Source organism: Balaenoptera physalus (genome assembly GCF_965194825.1).
Source record: "Balaenoptera physalus genome assembly, chromosome: 1".
In the NCBI taxonomy this organism is placed as follows: Eukaryota; Metazoa; Chordata; class Mammalia; order Artiodactyla; family Balaenopteridae; genus Balaenoptera; species Balaenoptera physalus.
Window position 1 is genome coordinate 62,581,041 of NC_138882.1, and position 16,298 is coordinate 62,597,338.

General features: G+C 37.5%; 2 protein-coding genes across 14 annotated transcripts in view; one reads left to right on the forward strand and one right to left on the reverse strand.

The window, feature by feature from the left end:
- Positions 1-5,109, forward strand: part of SCYL3 (SCY1 like pseudokinase 3) — a 46,630-nt gene extending 41,521 nt beyond the window's left edge. For 6 of the 9 annotated variants that reach the window (XM_082437705.1, XM_082437704.1, XM_082437709.1 and 3 more), the window contains 3 exons: positions 2,206-2,364; positions 3,208-3,905; positions 4,405-5,109. In XM_082437705.1, coding sequence (XP_082293831.1) covers positions 2,206-2,364; positions 3,208-3,905; positions 4,405-4,488 — 941 coding nt within the window. In that variant the 3' untranslated portion in view covers positions 4,489-5,109. The remainder of the gene's footprint in view (positions 1-2,205; positions 2,365-3,207; positions 3,906-4,404) is intronic. The other 3 variants (XM_082437708.1, XM_082437710.1, XM_082437711.1) reach the window with 3 other exon arrangements.
- Positions 5,110-5,215: 106 nt separating this feature from the next.
- FIRRM (FIGNL1 interacting regulator of recombination and mitosis) overlaps positions 5,216-16,298 on the reverse strand; it is a gene marked incomplete at its 5' end in the record, with an annotated part of 325,889 nt that continues 314,806 nt past the window's right edge. For all 5 annotated transcript variants that reach the window (XM_082437530.1, XM_082437531.1, XM_082437532.1 and 2 more), the window contains 8 exons: positions 5,216-5,458; positions 6,665-6,784; positions 7,703-7,783; positions 8,443-8,547; positions 10,253-10,366; positions 11,772-11,867; positions 12,996-13,118; positions 14,905-15,090. In XM_082437530.1, coding sequence (XP_082293656.1) covers positions 5,267-5,458; positions 6,665-6,784; positions 7,703-7,783; positions 8,443-8,547; positions 10,253-10,366; positions 11,772-11,867; positions 12,996-13,118; positions 14,905-15,090 — 1,017 coding nt within the window. In that variant the 3' untranslated portion in view covers positions 5,216-5,266. The remainder of the gene's footprint in view (positions 5,459-6,664; positions 6,785-7,702; positions 7,784-8,442; positions 8,548-10,252; positions 10,367-11,771; positions 11,868-12,995; positions 13,119-14,904; positions 15,091-16,298) is intronic.

Genomic DNA, 16,298 nt, shown 5'->3' on the forward strand with positions numbered 1-16,298 from the left:
AAAAAAATATTATGCACAATTCTACAACTTGATATTTTTCTTGTAGCAGCTTATCAGGGACCTGTCTCCAGGTCAGTACATAACTGCCTAATAGTTTTGTTTTGTTTTTGATAGCTGCCTAATATTTCATTGAATATAATTCAGTGATTTCCCTATCGATGGCTATTGCACTCATTTCTGGATTTCTTACTGAGTCAGAGAATATATTGAATACTTAAAATTTTAATAGATAGTGTCAGTTTCCAAAAAGGTTGTAGCAGCTCTTAACAACACCAGATGTTTAAGTTCTTTTGATTTTGATGGCCTATTAGGTGACAAGCTGTTGATTTTTAGGTACTTCAAGAAATGAAGAGAAAAAAATATCCGTATTTCTGGTATGTTTCCATTGGATGCTACATGGAAGTAGCAGTGATTTCTGATCTTTGTAGGCTATAAAAGTCAAGAATAAGAATTTTTTATCAACAGTGTCATTGCTTCTTTGCTCCTTTGTATAACCCTGAAGGATGATGACGTGTTATGAAGCTCTGGATCTCTAATCCGGTTCTCAATCATAGTGAGTAGATAGCATGGAAACAGTTATTATTAGTAGGAAAGAATTGTCAGATAGACTGTTCTCTAATTTTGATGCCAAGAGAATTTTTAAAGCAACACTGACTTCCTGACGTTTTGAAGAGAGTTCAGTTCTTCCTTGGTGCTAATGAATCAGTGTCAGTGTGGCTCCAGGGAGCTTAAAGAGGGCGATGGAGAAGCTGTCGCCTCCTCTTCAGCCACGAAATGTCCATACCAAACTGAGTGAGCTCTGCTGTTACCAGTTTTTCTTTTAGCAGAGCGCACAAAGAGCAGATGAAAGATTTATTTATATTTCATCCCAGAGGAATTTCTGGCAGGAGGAGAGGGTATGTATAATTTTGAGATAAGGCTTAGGGGTCAGTCTCTGGGGGCAGCTTTACATGTTGAATTAGCAGAAGTCCCCACTCCGAACATCTTTTTTATTTACTGGATGGAGTTTTCTGGTTCTGGATGTTTTATATACTATCTACCTGGATTACTCCGTAGTCTGAATAGAAAGCTGAAAAGGCACCAAAAGCAGCAACAGCAGATAAGTTTTTACTAAAATAGATTTTCCTGAAAACTTTATGAGTCTAATCCCACTGACTTGCCACGTTAGGCTTTTCATCCAAGATGGCTGGGAGCCCTGGTGGCAGCCTACATTCCAAGTTTATAGAAAAGAGAGGCCCTTCTTCTACAGGACATGGGGGGCTGCTGGGGAAGGGGCGTGTGTAAAAGAGGTACTCTTAGACTGGATCTTTTTCCTTCTGTTCTTTTACAGTTTACCTGCATGGTCAGACTTAAGAATAAGGGCTAATATGGAGGTTAGTGAAAAGTGTACCTAAGGGAAATAAGTCTGCATGAACAAGAGTTAGGGAAGACAATTTATAGAAGGGGACATTTTGTAAGAAAAATCAGTAGGACTTCAGCAGGGAGGAGAGTGGCAGAAATAAGCAAGAGGGTGGAGGGCTTGTAGAGGTCCGACTGCGCTGAGGAGGGGAGCTGTGGCCTGTGATGAGATAGCCCAGGCTTCCCCCTCACCCTCACTTTTCTGAGGCAGAGGAAGTATTCAGCCAGAAATTTTGCTAGAATCCTTTTGAGCAATACCCACTCTTGAGTATGAACTTTCTGATAAGCTGTTAAAGACAACATTTTCTTGAAACATTTTCCTTTTCCCAGTTGGGCATTAAATGTCCGTAACAAAGTTTACCATTTTAAACATTTTAAGTGTACAGTCTTGTGGCATTGAGTACATTCACATTGGTGTGTTTGTACTCTTTATTCTTAAAAGGAAAGTAAGTAGAATCAAGTATGATGTTAAATCACCACTAAGATGTTTTTAAAGGCTGTTAACTTTTATAACTAGGTATCCTAAAGGTTTTGTTTTCTACTTCAGCTGCTCACCTATGCTTGAAACCTTTCTGTTCCACTACCACCATGTGGACACAGCCTGTTCTTAAATGCCTCTAGGACAGGCAGTCCCTTCCTTAGTAGCTATGTTTCTTCAAATATTTGGAGGTGCCCTCTTTCTGCAACTTATCTTTTATCTGTGTTAAATATACCCTTTTCCCTTAACCATTGCTCACCTAACATGGGATAGGAAAAGAAGCAATTTACTACCCCTTTCATTTTTTTGGAGTTTTTATTTATCTTCAGATTCTCCCACGCACGTCGTCTGCAGCCAGCGCAGTCCGATCTCGCCCGTCTTGAAGAACCCCTCCTCTAGCATATTCCCCAGATGTTTTTCTGCCAACATGCCCATCACCAGCAAGCAGCGCATACAGCGAGATTACTACAGTACTCTTTTACAGACAGGTAGATTCGTTAAATTTATATAGCTGTTCCACTGCTTGGGTGAATGTTTTCCTGTTCCACTGCTTGGGTGAATGTTTTCCTGAGTAATAAGTTTAAATTCTGAACCTTAAGGGCACTTTGGGAATATTGAGACTGATTTTTATTATTTGTAATTATGTAGTCAGCTTGGGTCTGTCTTTTTTCCCTGGACTATAGGGTATATACCTGTCTTTTCTTCATAACTGGTGAAGACGTTGCTTGAATTCTTTTTTGCACCAGATACTTTACTTTGGGACTTTTTCCAAATTGTATCAAAGAATGATAGTTCTGGAAGATGTTAATAGGTGTGCTATGAAAGAGGAGTTCTGTGGTTAAATAAGTTTGGGGAATTGAGCACAGAATCAGACCACACTGCACAAGACTTCAGTGACTTGACTACACTTAAGGAAATCTGTTTAAAATGAGGATATGTTGGGCGAGGCAAACTTATTTGAGCACACAACACTTTTTCAGGGTGTACGTAATTAACATCTCAAGGGTAACATTGCCTGGGTTAGAACATTTTTATATTTGTTTATAGACAGTTATGCCAATAAACAGTATGTTTGAATATTTAGTAAAGGATTAGATGCTCCAGTTAGTTGTTGCTTGGGATGCTTCCATCAAATTACAGTTGAAGTGTTTGTTTAACTTACACCACGTCTTTGTTGATTTATGTTCTGCTGGGATATCTCATACTTCAGTGTACATGGATATTTCCAAGGAATTGGATCTATACGTTTCTGTAGTGTTAACTTTCTCCTAAATATATTGTTCTTAAAACCAACATTTTATGAGAATAATTCTTGTACTTATCCCCCACAGGCGATCAGTTTTCTCAGCCTATTAAATTTCCCATCAACGGAATCTCAGATGTGAAAACTACCTCAGGAGACAGTGAAAAGCTCCCATCAAGTTCTAAAAAGTCTGAGGAGTGGCCTGACTGGAGCGATCCTGAGGAGCCTGAGAACAACACTGTCAGCGTAGACGTCTGTCCCGCAGGAGCCCACGCTGCTGCCAGGTCCCCACTCCCTAACTCGAATGCAGAGGAGGCGGCTTGGGATGACTCTGAGCCCAGCAGCTTAGATACTGAAATGAACCCAGGAGGTGGAATCACGGCTGCAAGACCTGTTACCTCAGGGGAGCAAAAGGCCACTCCTACTTTGCTTCCACTCACTGAAGAGGCCAAGGCTTTGAAATCAAGCCCACCCCAAAACACCAGTCCTGTACGAAGCAGGGATGACCCAGACCAAACCAAGCCACCAAAAGTGTTGTCACAAGAAAGGCGCCTTAAAGTTCCATCAGAACTTGGTTTAGGAGAGGAGTTTACCATTCAGGTGAAAAAGAAGCCAGTAAAAGACCCAGAGTTGGATTGGTTTGCTGATATGATCCCAGAAATTAAGCCTTCAGCTGCTATTCTTATTTTACCTGAACTGAGGACAGAAACAGTAGCTCCCGCCAAGGATAATGTCTCATCAGTGATGCACTTTTCCTCAAAATTTGCTGCAGCAGAAATTACTGAGGTGAGGATTATTAAATTGTGCTACTAGTTTATGTGTTTCCCTCATAGGTAGCAGCTGCACTGTCCCATTGATAACAAACATGCTGTTTTCCCAGTGAGAGAAAAGACTGATGTCCACAATTGGATAACATGATCAAGCATAAAATGAATAAAATCAGTTCCTATAAGTGGCATCTTTTGTTCCCTAGAAAAATGTAGCAGTGCTTGGGCTAATAAATGGGCCACTTATTACAATAATGATCTTTTTGTCTGGAAAAGGGATTAAACCAAGAATGTGGTGTCATCAAGCTGATTTTATTGGCTTATATGGTCCTTGGAAAGTTATTTTCCAATACTGTGGTTTTGTAATTCTGGAACCAAAGTAATTCTACTTTTCAGCTTCCTGTTACAGTAAATTATTTTACTTAGTACAAGGAAATGTATTCTGGCATCAAAAGACACGTGTTGTGCCTCTTTTAAATTCCTGATCTTTCGAATCTGAACATGATTTGTTTCAGCAGGTTGCCCTTGGCTTGCTTTCTCTTGTTGCAGGGAGAGTGTGCAGGCTGGGGAGAAGACGGCGATCTGAACTGGGAAGACAATAACTGGTGACAACGGGTGTGAGTTAATCTTTAGGAAAATGGATTCCTTTTTTAAAAAATCAAACTAATACCTCAAAAGCAGGCTCTGCAGACAAGAAAACCCAAAAGCATCCTGTTTTTCTCATACCAGGAGCTCTTTTTCCAGTCAGTGCCAACGGAATTGTGAGACCTGGCGTGCTGGCGGGGAGCCCTGGGCGGTGCAGAGGTTCCCAGCCCTTCTCAGAGGAGGAGGCTGTGTGTCTGACTGAGGCCAGTTTCTGTGAAGAGCAAGTGGCTGTGGAAAGGTTGAACTTCTTACTGCTTTTTTCCAGAACAATTCTGGAAGTAAAGAAAATACAAAAACTCAAGCTGATTAGCTTAATTTTGTGCTATTTCTTTGTCAGAAGAGTAAGCTCTATTATGAAATCAACTTACTGAAAAAATTTTAGCTATAAAGTATATAAATGATTTTAAATTGCTAAGGTTTCCTTAGGCAGCTTGTTTGTTTGTTTACAGATGTACTATCTATCATCTGAGTGAGTTACCGACTGTTCCTGTATTATTACCTTGTACCAAAGCTCTTCATGAGACATATGCCCCACCATCCTGTTCTCTAAATGTCCAATAAAGACTATTTTAAGTAGATTCAACTTTAGAAAAGTTGTTTTATGTGTTAGAAAATATACAGACATAATTAATTACATCAATATTTTCATCTGTAGGTGAAATGCGCTGTAGGATGACAAAAAAATCATCCAACTCTACCTAGTGATAATATGGTCCAGTCCATTCAGTCTTCACCCTAGAATACGTGATGTTTTAGCTTATCAATCCTTTCTTGGAGTGTCTCCATTTTCGTCAGAAGCCAGTCTGGAGGAGGAGACTTTTGGAGTAACGACTCGATTGCCTCCAGGGCCGCTGTTGCTGCTTGGAGTGCTGACCTGTACTCCTCTTCTTCCAAGGGGAGCTCGTGACGTGCTCTTTTTGCAGAAGGCTGGCAAATGAGAAAAGCAAGTAGTGCCGTGATACCCATTCCAAAATGGTAAAAATAAAGAACTTTCCTTCTGGACTAGAGTAAAGCTTATAAGGACAAATTCTAAACCTGTTAAGTTTTATATGAAAATTTAATTCTCGTTAGTTATTGGTTCACAAGGGCAGGAGGGCACCCTCCCCCTGCAAGCGTCTGCAGAGAGATGTGAAGGCATTTTTGGTTTGTCACAGGGATTCAGGCTGCTGCCGCCATTAATGCTCAAGGTTGAAGGAAACTAAGAAGTGCTGCCTTGTCCAGTAACTTCCAGTGAGTATTTTTTGGCCATATAATCTGTCTTTTACAAAAAAGCTCCAAATATAAATTTTCTAAATGCCTGCTGTTTTTCCTTTTAATGCTGAGTTTATAATGATGCTTTCGGAGCCAGTTCAGTAAATTGTCAGGGTTTCTAACATCACCGCACCAGGAAGGGGAGGAAGGATTGAGGCCAAGACAGTTTTTATAATCCCTGTCTTCCTAGGGAAGATCATAACATATAAATTCTTGAGGGCTTATTTATACTACTGATATATTTAACTTTACAGATGTAAGGCATAAAAGTTAACATGTCTTAAAAACAAGTTAGTTTTTTTTTTTTTTTTTAATGAGAACTGTAACTTAAATTTACCGTTATGGATTACCGTTCCAAATATACTATTACTGCTCAAAACAATTTTGAATATCGTTAGAGGTATCAGATTTCTGCCTTTTAATCGGTAGATGTGATTTCTAGACAGTGCCAAAAACTCTTAGGCTGATTTGATGAATGAGGCAAAGGATCAAAGTAAACATTTTGGAAGGTAAGTTAATTGGTTTTCTTCTGTGGTTCAGAAACTACTGCATTTGTAGCGTCACTGGTACGAAGACATAACTTTCCCAAAGGTTACTACAAATAATTGACAGTTATGTTAGAAGAGTATATTTTGTATGATGCTTAAAACTTTTTTTTTAGTCCCTCCTCTGTTCTATGTGTTGATAACCTTTCAGGAAGAAGAAATGTGATTTTTAAAAGAGTAGCTACCATAAAACAATTTTACATGTCTAGACCTATTTATTTTGATATTCAGTATGAGGCCAAGAACCATGCTAGTTTCTGTTTTACTTTTATCATCAGTAAGTAATAAGGCAGAATTTCTTATTAAAGCTTGATCCACACTGAAAAGCAGTCCATACCTGTAAAGATGACTTCTCTGCTTCTTCTACAGTAACTTTAGCAAAGGGCGCCCAGAAAGTACCTTTTTCCTGTTTGACACGTTCCACTCTGGCAGCTGCAGTTTCGTCTACAAACCCCGTCTGCCAGAGACCATGAAAAACCAAGCAAACATCAACATTAGCATTCTCTGCTCAATATTAAAATAGTGTGATATTCAGAAGGTGAAAAGGCCTGCGTGTTTTAAGTGCCGGGTGTTAAACTGTTCTGGCTTAGCCTGTGAACTAAGCAAATTTTGGAAGTTAAGTTGGAGTCATCTGTAAATGTATCCTCAGTGTAATTTGGGTAAAATTATTCTACAGTGTTCTCCTTCCCTACAGAAAAATGATAGTCTGCTAGCCTTTACTGAATAGGGTGAGAAATTGTTAAAAGCAACATGTGCACACACTTACATGTAAGCTTATATGTAATATATGCATATATAAAAATAATAAAGAGACACCGCCCAGTTCAATAATGAGATTAAAAAATTTTAAGTACTTAAGCATAATTCACTTTCTCCTAGCGTTCTAAATTTGTGGTTTAACTGCTCTATGAGTGCTTCAATTAACCTTTAACTTACATCCTACCGCTATCTCCATATAAGTTTCAAAGCATGCACAAATATGGGAGCCATATGATTCAACAGTTTGGTCACTATTTGGAAAAGCCATGACTAAATTACAGCAGTGAACATGATCCTCTCAGGCCTACGACTCTACACGTGAATCTAATTATGATGAGTCACGGGTGAGGGCTCCCCATTCTTCATCTCACTGCCTGAATGATCAGTGCAACAGTATCCCAAACTACAGGCAGAGGGACTCCAAAGTGTTTTACTTCTGACTTGTAATGAGGTCCCAACTGCTTAATAATAATGTGGGTCACCACTGTGTTAAGCACTGTGAAAAACTGGAGCTAACAAAGATATTCAACTTGGTTATAATTTGAAAAAAGAAAAGTAACATGATACAGAACAAAATATGTGCCACTACTATTTTGATTCTATATAAATAAAATACCTTCTCCAGAAAAGATACAACTTTCTTCTTTGTTTCTTCAGAACTGAGACATTGTGGAACTATCTCTTCATGATTTGTTCCCTATTAAAAGATTTGACAAAGCTAATTTCAATATATTTCAACAACTTGCAAAGACAAGTACATGAGCTTTAAGAGCTACCTTAATTAAAAATGCATTTTAAAAGAAAATAGTGCCAGAGGATACTCAAAAGATAATCTCATAGTTATTTCAGGGTGCCTTAGGATAATACAATATTCTGCACAAGTGTAGGGCTGTAAGCTGTAATGACTTCTGCCCGGTCATCCGAACATCTCTGGGCCCCCTTATGACCACAGGCACGCTGCACTACAGTGGGTAAAAGTAACCCAGGGCAGGGTCGCCTTCTCTACAGAACCAAGCTAACAGGTCTGTGTTCATCAACCTCTAGCCCCTGTGACTGATAGGTGGAGACGAAATGTATTCTCATTCGACCCCAAAATAGTGTCTGAGTTAGTACACCTGGTCTGAATGCCTGATCTGATTGATTGTTACTACTCATAGGACCTTAGGAAAGTCACCTCGCTTCTCTGGGCCTCATTTTTAGGTCCTGTAAAATAGATGACTAGTAATATATCCGCCAGCAGAAAATTTTATGACTAAGATACAAAAGCAGCTCAATAAATGTTTTTGGAATGTTTTGGAATATCTGAGATACTAAATTATTTTAGAGGTCACTGTGATAGACTGGCCTTCTAATTACCTCAGCAAACTGAGTAAACGCCTCCAAGGAATGTTGTTCTAGTAGCCAATTCCTGTCAGCTAGCAGTGAGGCAAAAACAGAAGATAGGTGGGGCAGAATTTTGTCCTAAAAAGAAAACCAAACCTTATTAAATAGAGGAAAACCTCAGCAGAGTACACTGATTATTCTAACGTTGTCAAATCTCCATAATTCTGTCCCAGTGAACACGTGTTAAAACATGTTAAATCATGTCACTCTTTTGCTCAAATCCTTCCAGTAGCTTCCCGTTTCCCTCAGAGTAAAAACCAGCGTCCTCACAACAGCCTGCAAAGCCCCACTGCCTCTGCGTTAGCTCTCCTATCAGGCGTGCTCCCATCTCGGGGACTTCCACTTACTACTTCCCCTGCTCTGGAAATGCTTTCCCCAGATACCTGCTTGGCGTGCTCCCTCAGCTTCAGGTTTTACCCACACGGCACCGTGGTGAGGACTCCAGTGACGAAGTTCGAGTGAAGGCTCTGCCCCAACATACACGTTCTCCCTTCCCCTTCCCTGCTTTGCTTCTCTCCGTAGCACTCACCACCACTTAGTACACTACATAGATCCCCACTTCGTTAGTCTGTTGCCTCACAACAGGCTGAGAGTCAGTATTTATTAGTTTCATTCATTACTGAACCCCCAGTGATTAAAATAGTGCCCGACACATAGCAAGAACTCCGTTTTTTCTTGAATGAATAAATGAATCAATTTCATCATGTGGCTTCAAATGCCTCTCATAGGCTGATGAATCCCCAAAATTTCTTCACACCTGAACTTCACTCCTGGGAATATGTAAGGTAATGTCTGCTAATAAAACATTTGTTCCATAGGTTCTGGGCCCATTAGGGTCAGTAGCTATGCACTAATGAAGCAGCATTTTAGATTACATTCGTTTTATGCTAAAAAGAAGATAGCTCAAATGCAAGTATCTTTGAATACTTTTGTCCAGAGAGTTGAAAAGAAGCTGCCAAGTACACACCTATCTCATGAGACACCTTACGTGATGAAAACAAATGGTATGGTATTGTTTACCTGTGAACAAGAGAGCTCTTTAGAAACTAACCAGTTCAATTCTTGGTTTCAAAGGTTTTAATCAGCATGTACTGAGATAACGTCCATCCATCATGTTTTTGCTCAAGTTAACGTAAAAAGTTCTCATCACTGAACTCTTCATAGTATAAATAATATCTCCCGTGGAGGTGGGAGAAAAAGGTCAACTGTCTAGAATTGTTGTTTTGACCACAGACAGTAAAAAGGAAGAAAAAACTCAATTTAGGAGGAAGACCTCCTTTTGCTGTGAAGCATGTCATAAAATTCAGTAGAAGTGTATTGCCAGGCCTTTACAGTTTTATAAATAAATATCAATTTGTCAACTCTATATATACTTTGCAACATTTTCAAAAATATCGTCTTAAAAAACAAACAGGCTGCCTTTCATGGATCTAAAACCAAGAGAATAACTTCTATAAATCACCCAATTTCCTCATTATACACCATTCCCTAGAAGACATAAATATGTTTTCCTTCCTCAGGAACTTTGTGTGCTAGAGCCCAACTAAAATAAATCTCACACCATAGCCAACTCTATAAATTATTTGTATGTCAACATATATTTTTCTAAAAGTAAATAAAATGAGTTCTATTTTGACAGTCACCCTCTCTTCACAAAATATATTTTTCCCCCAATTTTCTTTGTCAACAATCCACAGAATTTCAGAAGTTAAAGCCTGAAAATCCATCAGTAATTCTTAGAGATTTTGTTAACATGGGAACAAAAGAATTAAGAGAGTATTACCTGGATGGCTTGAGGTATAAAAAGTTTTCCCAGGGAAGACAGAAAATCAAGAACTGCCAAACGAACATGGTCAGGAGGCTCTGATTTGAGTAGTGAGGTCTGCAAAGTTATTACCTAAAGGCACAAAGACCAAAGAACAGTTATAAATGAAAACAAATGCTTTGTAGAGACATGACTAAGATTTTGATGGGTATGTAGGAGGGGAAACAAAACCAAACCCAGGACAGTCGAACATTCCACAAAGCCTACACTTCACAGGTGGAGTTTGAATAAAACAAAATGACTGAGTCAATCATTACAACATTAGTCCTACCAACCACTGTAAAAAAATGAAAAATCCATGTGTTTCTGAAAACTGATACACCAGTGCTCTTCTTTTAAATCTTCAAAAATTATTTTGTATTTTAAATTCTAGAGAGAGAAGTTCATTATTTAAAACATGGGTTGGCCAACTTTCTGTAAAGGGCCAGATGGTAAATATTTTAGGCTTTGCAGGCAACATGTTCCCTGTTACATATATATACATACACACACAATTTTTTTTTAACAAACCTTTAAAAATGTAAAAATCATCATTAGCACTTGTGCTGAAAACAGAAGGGCAGAATCTAGCCAGGAGGCCATAGTTTGCCAACCCTTGGTTTAAAGGAGCACTGAGCTAGTCTATAAAGGAGGCAATATCTAAATGAACAATTATGTTGACATTTTAAAATGTTATTTGGAATTTTTGAAGGTAGGCAAAATTATTTACATCAAAACTATCACTATTTAATTTCTCAAAAAATATTAGAATCTTCAGAATCAACATAATTTGAGTCAATTATTTTACTATATTCTCATTCTCTGTAATTACACATACGGTAATTTAAAATATACCTAATTAGTAAATATTTGTTAATGCTAAGTTCTTCATGTGCACAACCAGAAACCAGAGCTACTAAAAATGAAGTGTTGCTAGTCTCACTCTGCAATATGCTGTGACAGGGTATTACTTCTCTCATCCTCCTAAATAGGAAAGGTTAGCTTTACCTTGGGACAGTTTTTGTTTCTTAAGTGACTGTAAGTTTAAGCCACTCTTGAATTAGGGGATCAAGTCTGTCCAGTATGGACTCATTCCAAAGCCTCAAATCACTTCAGGTAAGATTTTCCCCTCTCTCCATTGCTTAGAACCTCCAAAAGCGAGGCACACCTGAGGCAACACCACATGGATCCCCCGGTGACCCCTGTCCTGCCACGCAAGCTGGGGGCCAGAGAGAAAATTCAGGAGTGCTCCTCCTTGGTCATTTTATTTCTTCAAAGAAACAATGGGGATTATCCTTAAATCCCTGGTGGTTATATTCCACACTCCCACAGCTGCTGGCATGCCTTTGAAAATGCTATGAATGCAGGGTTCACACGTAAACTGTGACTCCTAACCTCAGGGATTTTTCCCGAGCAGTTAACAGCAACAATAAAAAAGGTCTGAGTACTCAGCATCAAGGAGATAGAGAAGAACACATAACTTGCTCACTATTCTTACCTGACTTATCAGCTGAGGATCTAGAGTTTGAATGAAAAATCCCAGCAGTGGAAGTAAAAGGCTGAGTGTCTGTTGAACATAAGGTTGACCTGTTACCTTAAACAAGAAGCACAAAATAATTTTGGTGAAAATTTTCAATTACATGAGAATAGCAACCTTTGCATTTATTATATACCAGGCGATATGCTAAGCACTTTATTACCTCACTTATTCCTTATAACTGTGAGACAGGTATTATTACCCTCACTTTAATAAGAAAAAGGGGCAGAAAGGTTAAATAATTTGCTCTAGATCACAGAGCTAGGAAAAAGAGCCATGTTTCAAACCAAGATTTAACTCAGATGGGGATCTAATTACTTTTATCTGAAAGTCACTGAAAAAGCTTGTTTATTCCTTAGTCTTCTTAAAATTCCATTTCTCCTCTCCATAATTGTTGTTTCTATCATGATATTGCAAGCTATATCACCAGGAGAGGTCCTCAGTGAATATTTATTGAATGATTTGTAAGGATCAGAGGAAAGTACTCAGTGAAGTCAAAATGCTGCAGTAGTGAAATCTGACCTTATACATAAACTTTAATGATAAAACATCATCTGCAAAACCATTTCTATTATTTCCCAAGTGTGAATGTTGCCTTCAGCTTCCACTGACCGGGACAACCAGAGGTTACACATTTATTTCAACTTAAATGTCATATTTAGATATTTAACTAAATATGATTTCTAAATCACAATGATCTGTGGAACATACATCATTCTAATTCTAGCCTGATCATCACCTGGCTTTCCGGCTTTTCTGGAGAAGAGTAATACAAATTAGCCACAGCCATTTACTTGCCCCTTCCACCTTTAAGCCACATCACTCTCCATTGCCCAAAAGAGTTTTATAAAAGACCCTAGAATAACAAACAAGCTATACCAACCAAAGAGAGGAGAAAACAATAGAAGAGATTTTTAAAAAAAACAGGATCCAACTGGTCTTGAAACTAGTTAGCTAGAAGATCACTGTCACTTCTGTAGGTTCTAGTTTTACTGATATAATTCTATCACACTCTTAAATAGAACTGGCTGAAAGAGTACAAGTAGGTATTTTAAGTTCTAACCGCAAGTTCTACCAAGAACCTAAAGAAATTACATACATTTTACTCTACAGGGAAATTTCAGTATTATTCTTTTTTCAATATTTTATTTGTTCTTCAGGGAAATGATTAGTTGCTTTCCTTACCAGTTTAATGTTTAAAAGAGCCCAAAGCTGACTCCCAACTTCCTTAACTGCAGTTTGCTGTCCCATATCCAGAGCTTCGCTAGCAGAATTACACACGGCAAGCAAAGCAGAGAGCACTGGGTTCTAGAGGGGAGAGGCAGGGAAAGGACCTGAGTTTAGATACCAGTCTAAAGGAGCTGGAACCCAGTTACCTGGAGGTTCTGAGTTACTTACCACTCTTCATAAAAACCCACGTAGAATTATATTTCTAAGACCCAAAACCATCTCTTCAGCGATTTCTTTAATACATGTATATTTTGCTAAAACTAATTTTCCTTATACACAGAAACATTTGCTTCATTTTTCTAAATAAAGAAACTTTTTTTCCTTTTAGGTTGAAAATTTAACAAAATGGAAACAGCATCATATTTTAATAAATAGGTTTGATACAAATGGCCAGTATGGTCAAGCTAATTTATAATCTTCATCAACTAAAAATTTTAGTTTTTTACATTATGTACTTAGCAGTCTTTTAAAGTTACCAGATTATTGTTGCTGCTGTTTTTATAACCTTTAAAATTTTTCAGCAACACTGCATTCAATAAACAAATATAGTACTTAAGTGCACTATCTAGAATTTGAAACTAAAGACAATTTTCCCTGGATTCGCTCTTATCTATACATCACATCTCTCTCCGACTGGCCGGGAATGGGGTTGGTCTGGTCGTGGTAACAATCAGTAACCTTGCCTTTCATCCATTACACGTCAACAACCACACTTAATTTTATATAATTACCATACAGCTTTTAATTTATGATTTACTTATTTCCTTTTACAAATAAGCATGTTAAATGACCTGCTGAACTAAAGTTTTGGTCACAGAGCAAAGATCTGCTGAATTTTAGAAAATAGATGCTTTTATTTTATCTAATACAAAAGACTTTTTGTCTTTACTATAGAAATCTGTGCACAAAAACTGCAAAACCTGAACAAGTTCACCTACTCCTAACTAGGTATTTAATAGTTTTCCCAAAATAAAGGCACATAAAAATTTATATTTCCTTTCAATGTATGTAAATGTTTTAAATTATCTTGATGATTATGGTCAAGTGCCATTATGTAACAGACTATCAGAACATTTACACTCAGTATAGAAATATAAGTCCTGAGAAAACCCTGAACTCATAATTTAAAACTGCAAATAGGTCCTCATCCCCTTGAATGCCCTGTCTTCATCCTTGCTTGATTCTTCTCTACTTATCACAAACTGATATATAATACATATATTATTAATATATATATTTATTACTTCTCTGTCCACAGCTAAGCTAGAATGTAAGTCCATGAGAGCAGGAATTTTTGTTTGTTCTGTTTGTTTGTTTTGTTCCCTGATATATCTCCAATGCCTAAAACAGCTTGGCACATATGAGCACTCAAAATATGAATGAATGAATCAAAGAATGAGCAAATAAACGCAACTACATGTACTATATTCAGTTTTTTAAATTGTATTTTTCTTTACTTACAGATGAACTTCTTTTTTATTCCATTATTTTAAGAGGGAGCATTCTAAATAGAAAGGTACATAAAAGCTCTGAAGAGGTTTGCATAAAATGAGGGTTGTACATCAAACAGAAGAATCATGTCTGCCTAATCCAGAGATATGTCAGCAAAAATACTACAAATAAAGTATTTCATAATGTGTTTAATGTTGTTCCAATGTGTCTTGAGCTACAGACACTCTCCCCCCCTAACATTTACATCAATCAAGATAATAGTAGTTTCTCAAAGACTTTTACAATGTAGAAATCTGAACCTCTTGCTAGATTCTAACCTGAGGGCACAACCTGTCTTTTCAACAATACATCCCCAGTAACTGAGCTTAATAAACAGCTACTGAATGAACCAAGGCCATCAAAATTATCTTACCAGAGACTCAAGTTCTCCCAACGAGCGACTGCTGCTTAGCCACTTCCTGCACTCTGCGGTGCCTGATCTGCTGACCTCAAGTGCAGTGTGTTTCCTAAGCTCAGCAGGTAATGCCTGAAAGGAAATATACTGCCACAGAAGCAGATTTTCTGCTTCTTTTGGGGAAAATTTCTGGATAAACTCCACCTGAAACAAATTGTTAAAGAAACAAAAGTAACATAAAACAGTCTAGTGAATGGATACACCAAAGCTAAGTATTAGCTTCCATATTTAATATTTTTAAAAAGTTCTTAACTGAATAGCAGTATCACAAGGTACCAGACCAAGGTAGCTTAAATGAACACACATTTTAGCCGTTATTCTTGTTGTTGCTGCATTTGTTTCCAAAATGAAAAACACAGGTTAAGTGGAGCACGATATAAATGCATTAAGAAATGTTAAATAATGTATTTCATTATTAGTCACATCAGCTATTTTACATGCTCCTACCCAATAATTCTATTTTTTCCTAAGAATTTGTGTACTCATCACCTTGCACAGCTCAGTCAAAAGTAATATTCCAAAATATGCCAATGAGATTGATTTAGCCAACTTTTGTGGCTTACTACTCAGCTGATTATCATAGAGAACTTAAAGAAGCAAAGGTCATAGGTTCAGTTTTCCAATGGACTAGCCGCCAGCTCGGTTCTACTTTAGACAACATAGGAAACTCATTCACAAGTGTTCAGGATAGTATGGTTGGCAAATCCATTCTACCACTGAAATAATTCAAAGTGCTTGCCAGGTTAATAGGAAAACAGTACTGTTTTAAAACGTGTTGTCAACAGACTAGATAAAAATGGAAAACAAAAGTTCTAAAAAAAAAAAAGAGTTAAAATATTAAATTAGTTTCTTGTGGAAAAACAGCAAAAACTGGTGCACTTACTAATTTAGGTATACTCTAACTAGGAATATTAATGTAATTTTTTAGAAGAATAATTCAATTTACAATCCAAAATCTACTCACTGAAATTTTTCCTACATCAAAAATGAAAAAAAACCCCACTATATTAAATTTGACCGAGAAACTCTTCTACGTTATATATTAAATTTATATTTGAATTTTATTTTGTTTAGAGAAAATATTTAGCTGTCAAAACAAGGGAAAAATCATGTGGCTATCTTTTGGGATAGTTGATAAAGCTGGAAAAATTGATCCCTTCATGAGCTATGTCTATTATAATAAGCAGCTTTATTCATGAGACCAAACTGCACCAGGAAAGCCAAGAGAAATTGTGCCAACTAATAAACACATCTGTTCAAACAAGACCTTTCTTTATAATAATGAAGTCCAGTGAGTGACTGAGTTCCCTTCCCAAAATAGAACTATAAGTAATAACATCCTGGGCAACATT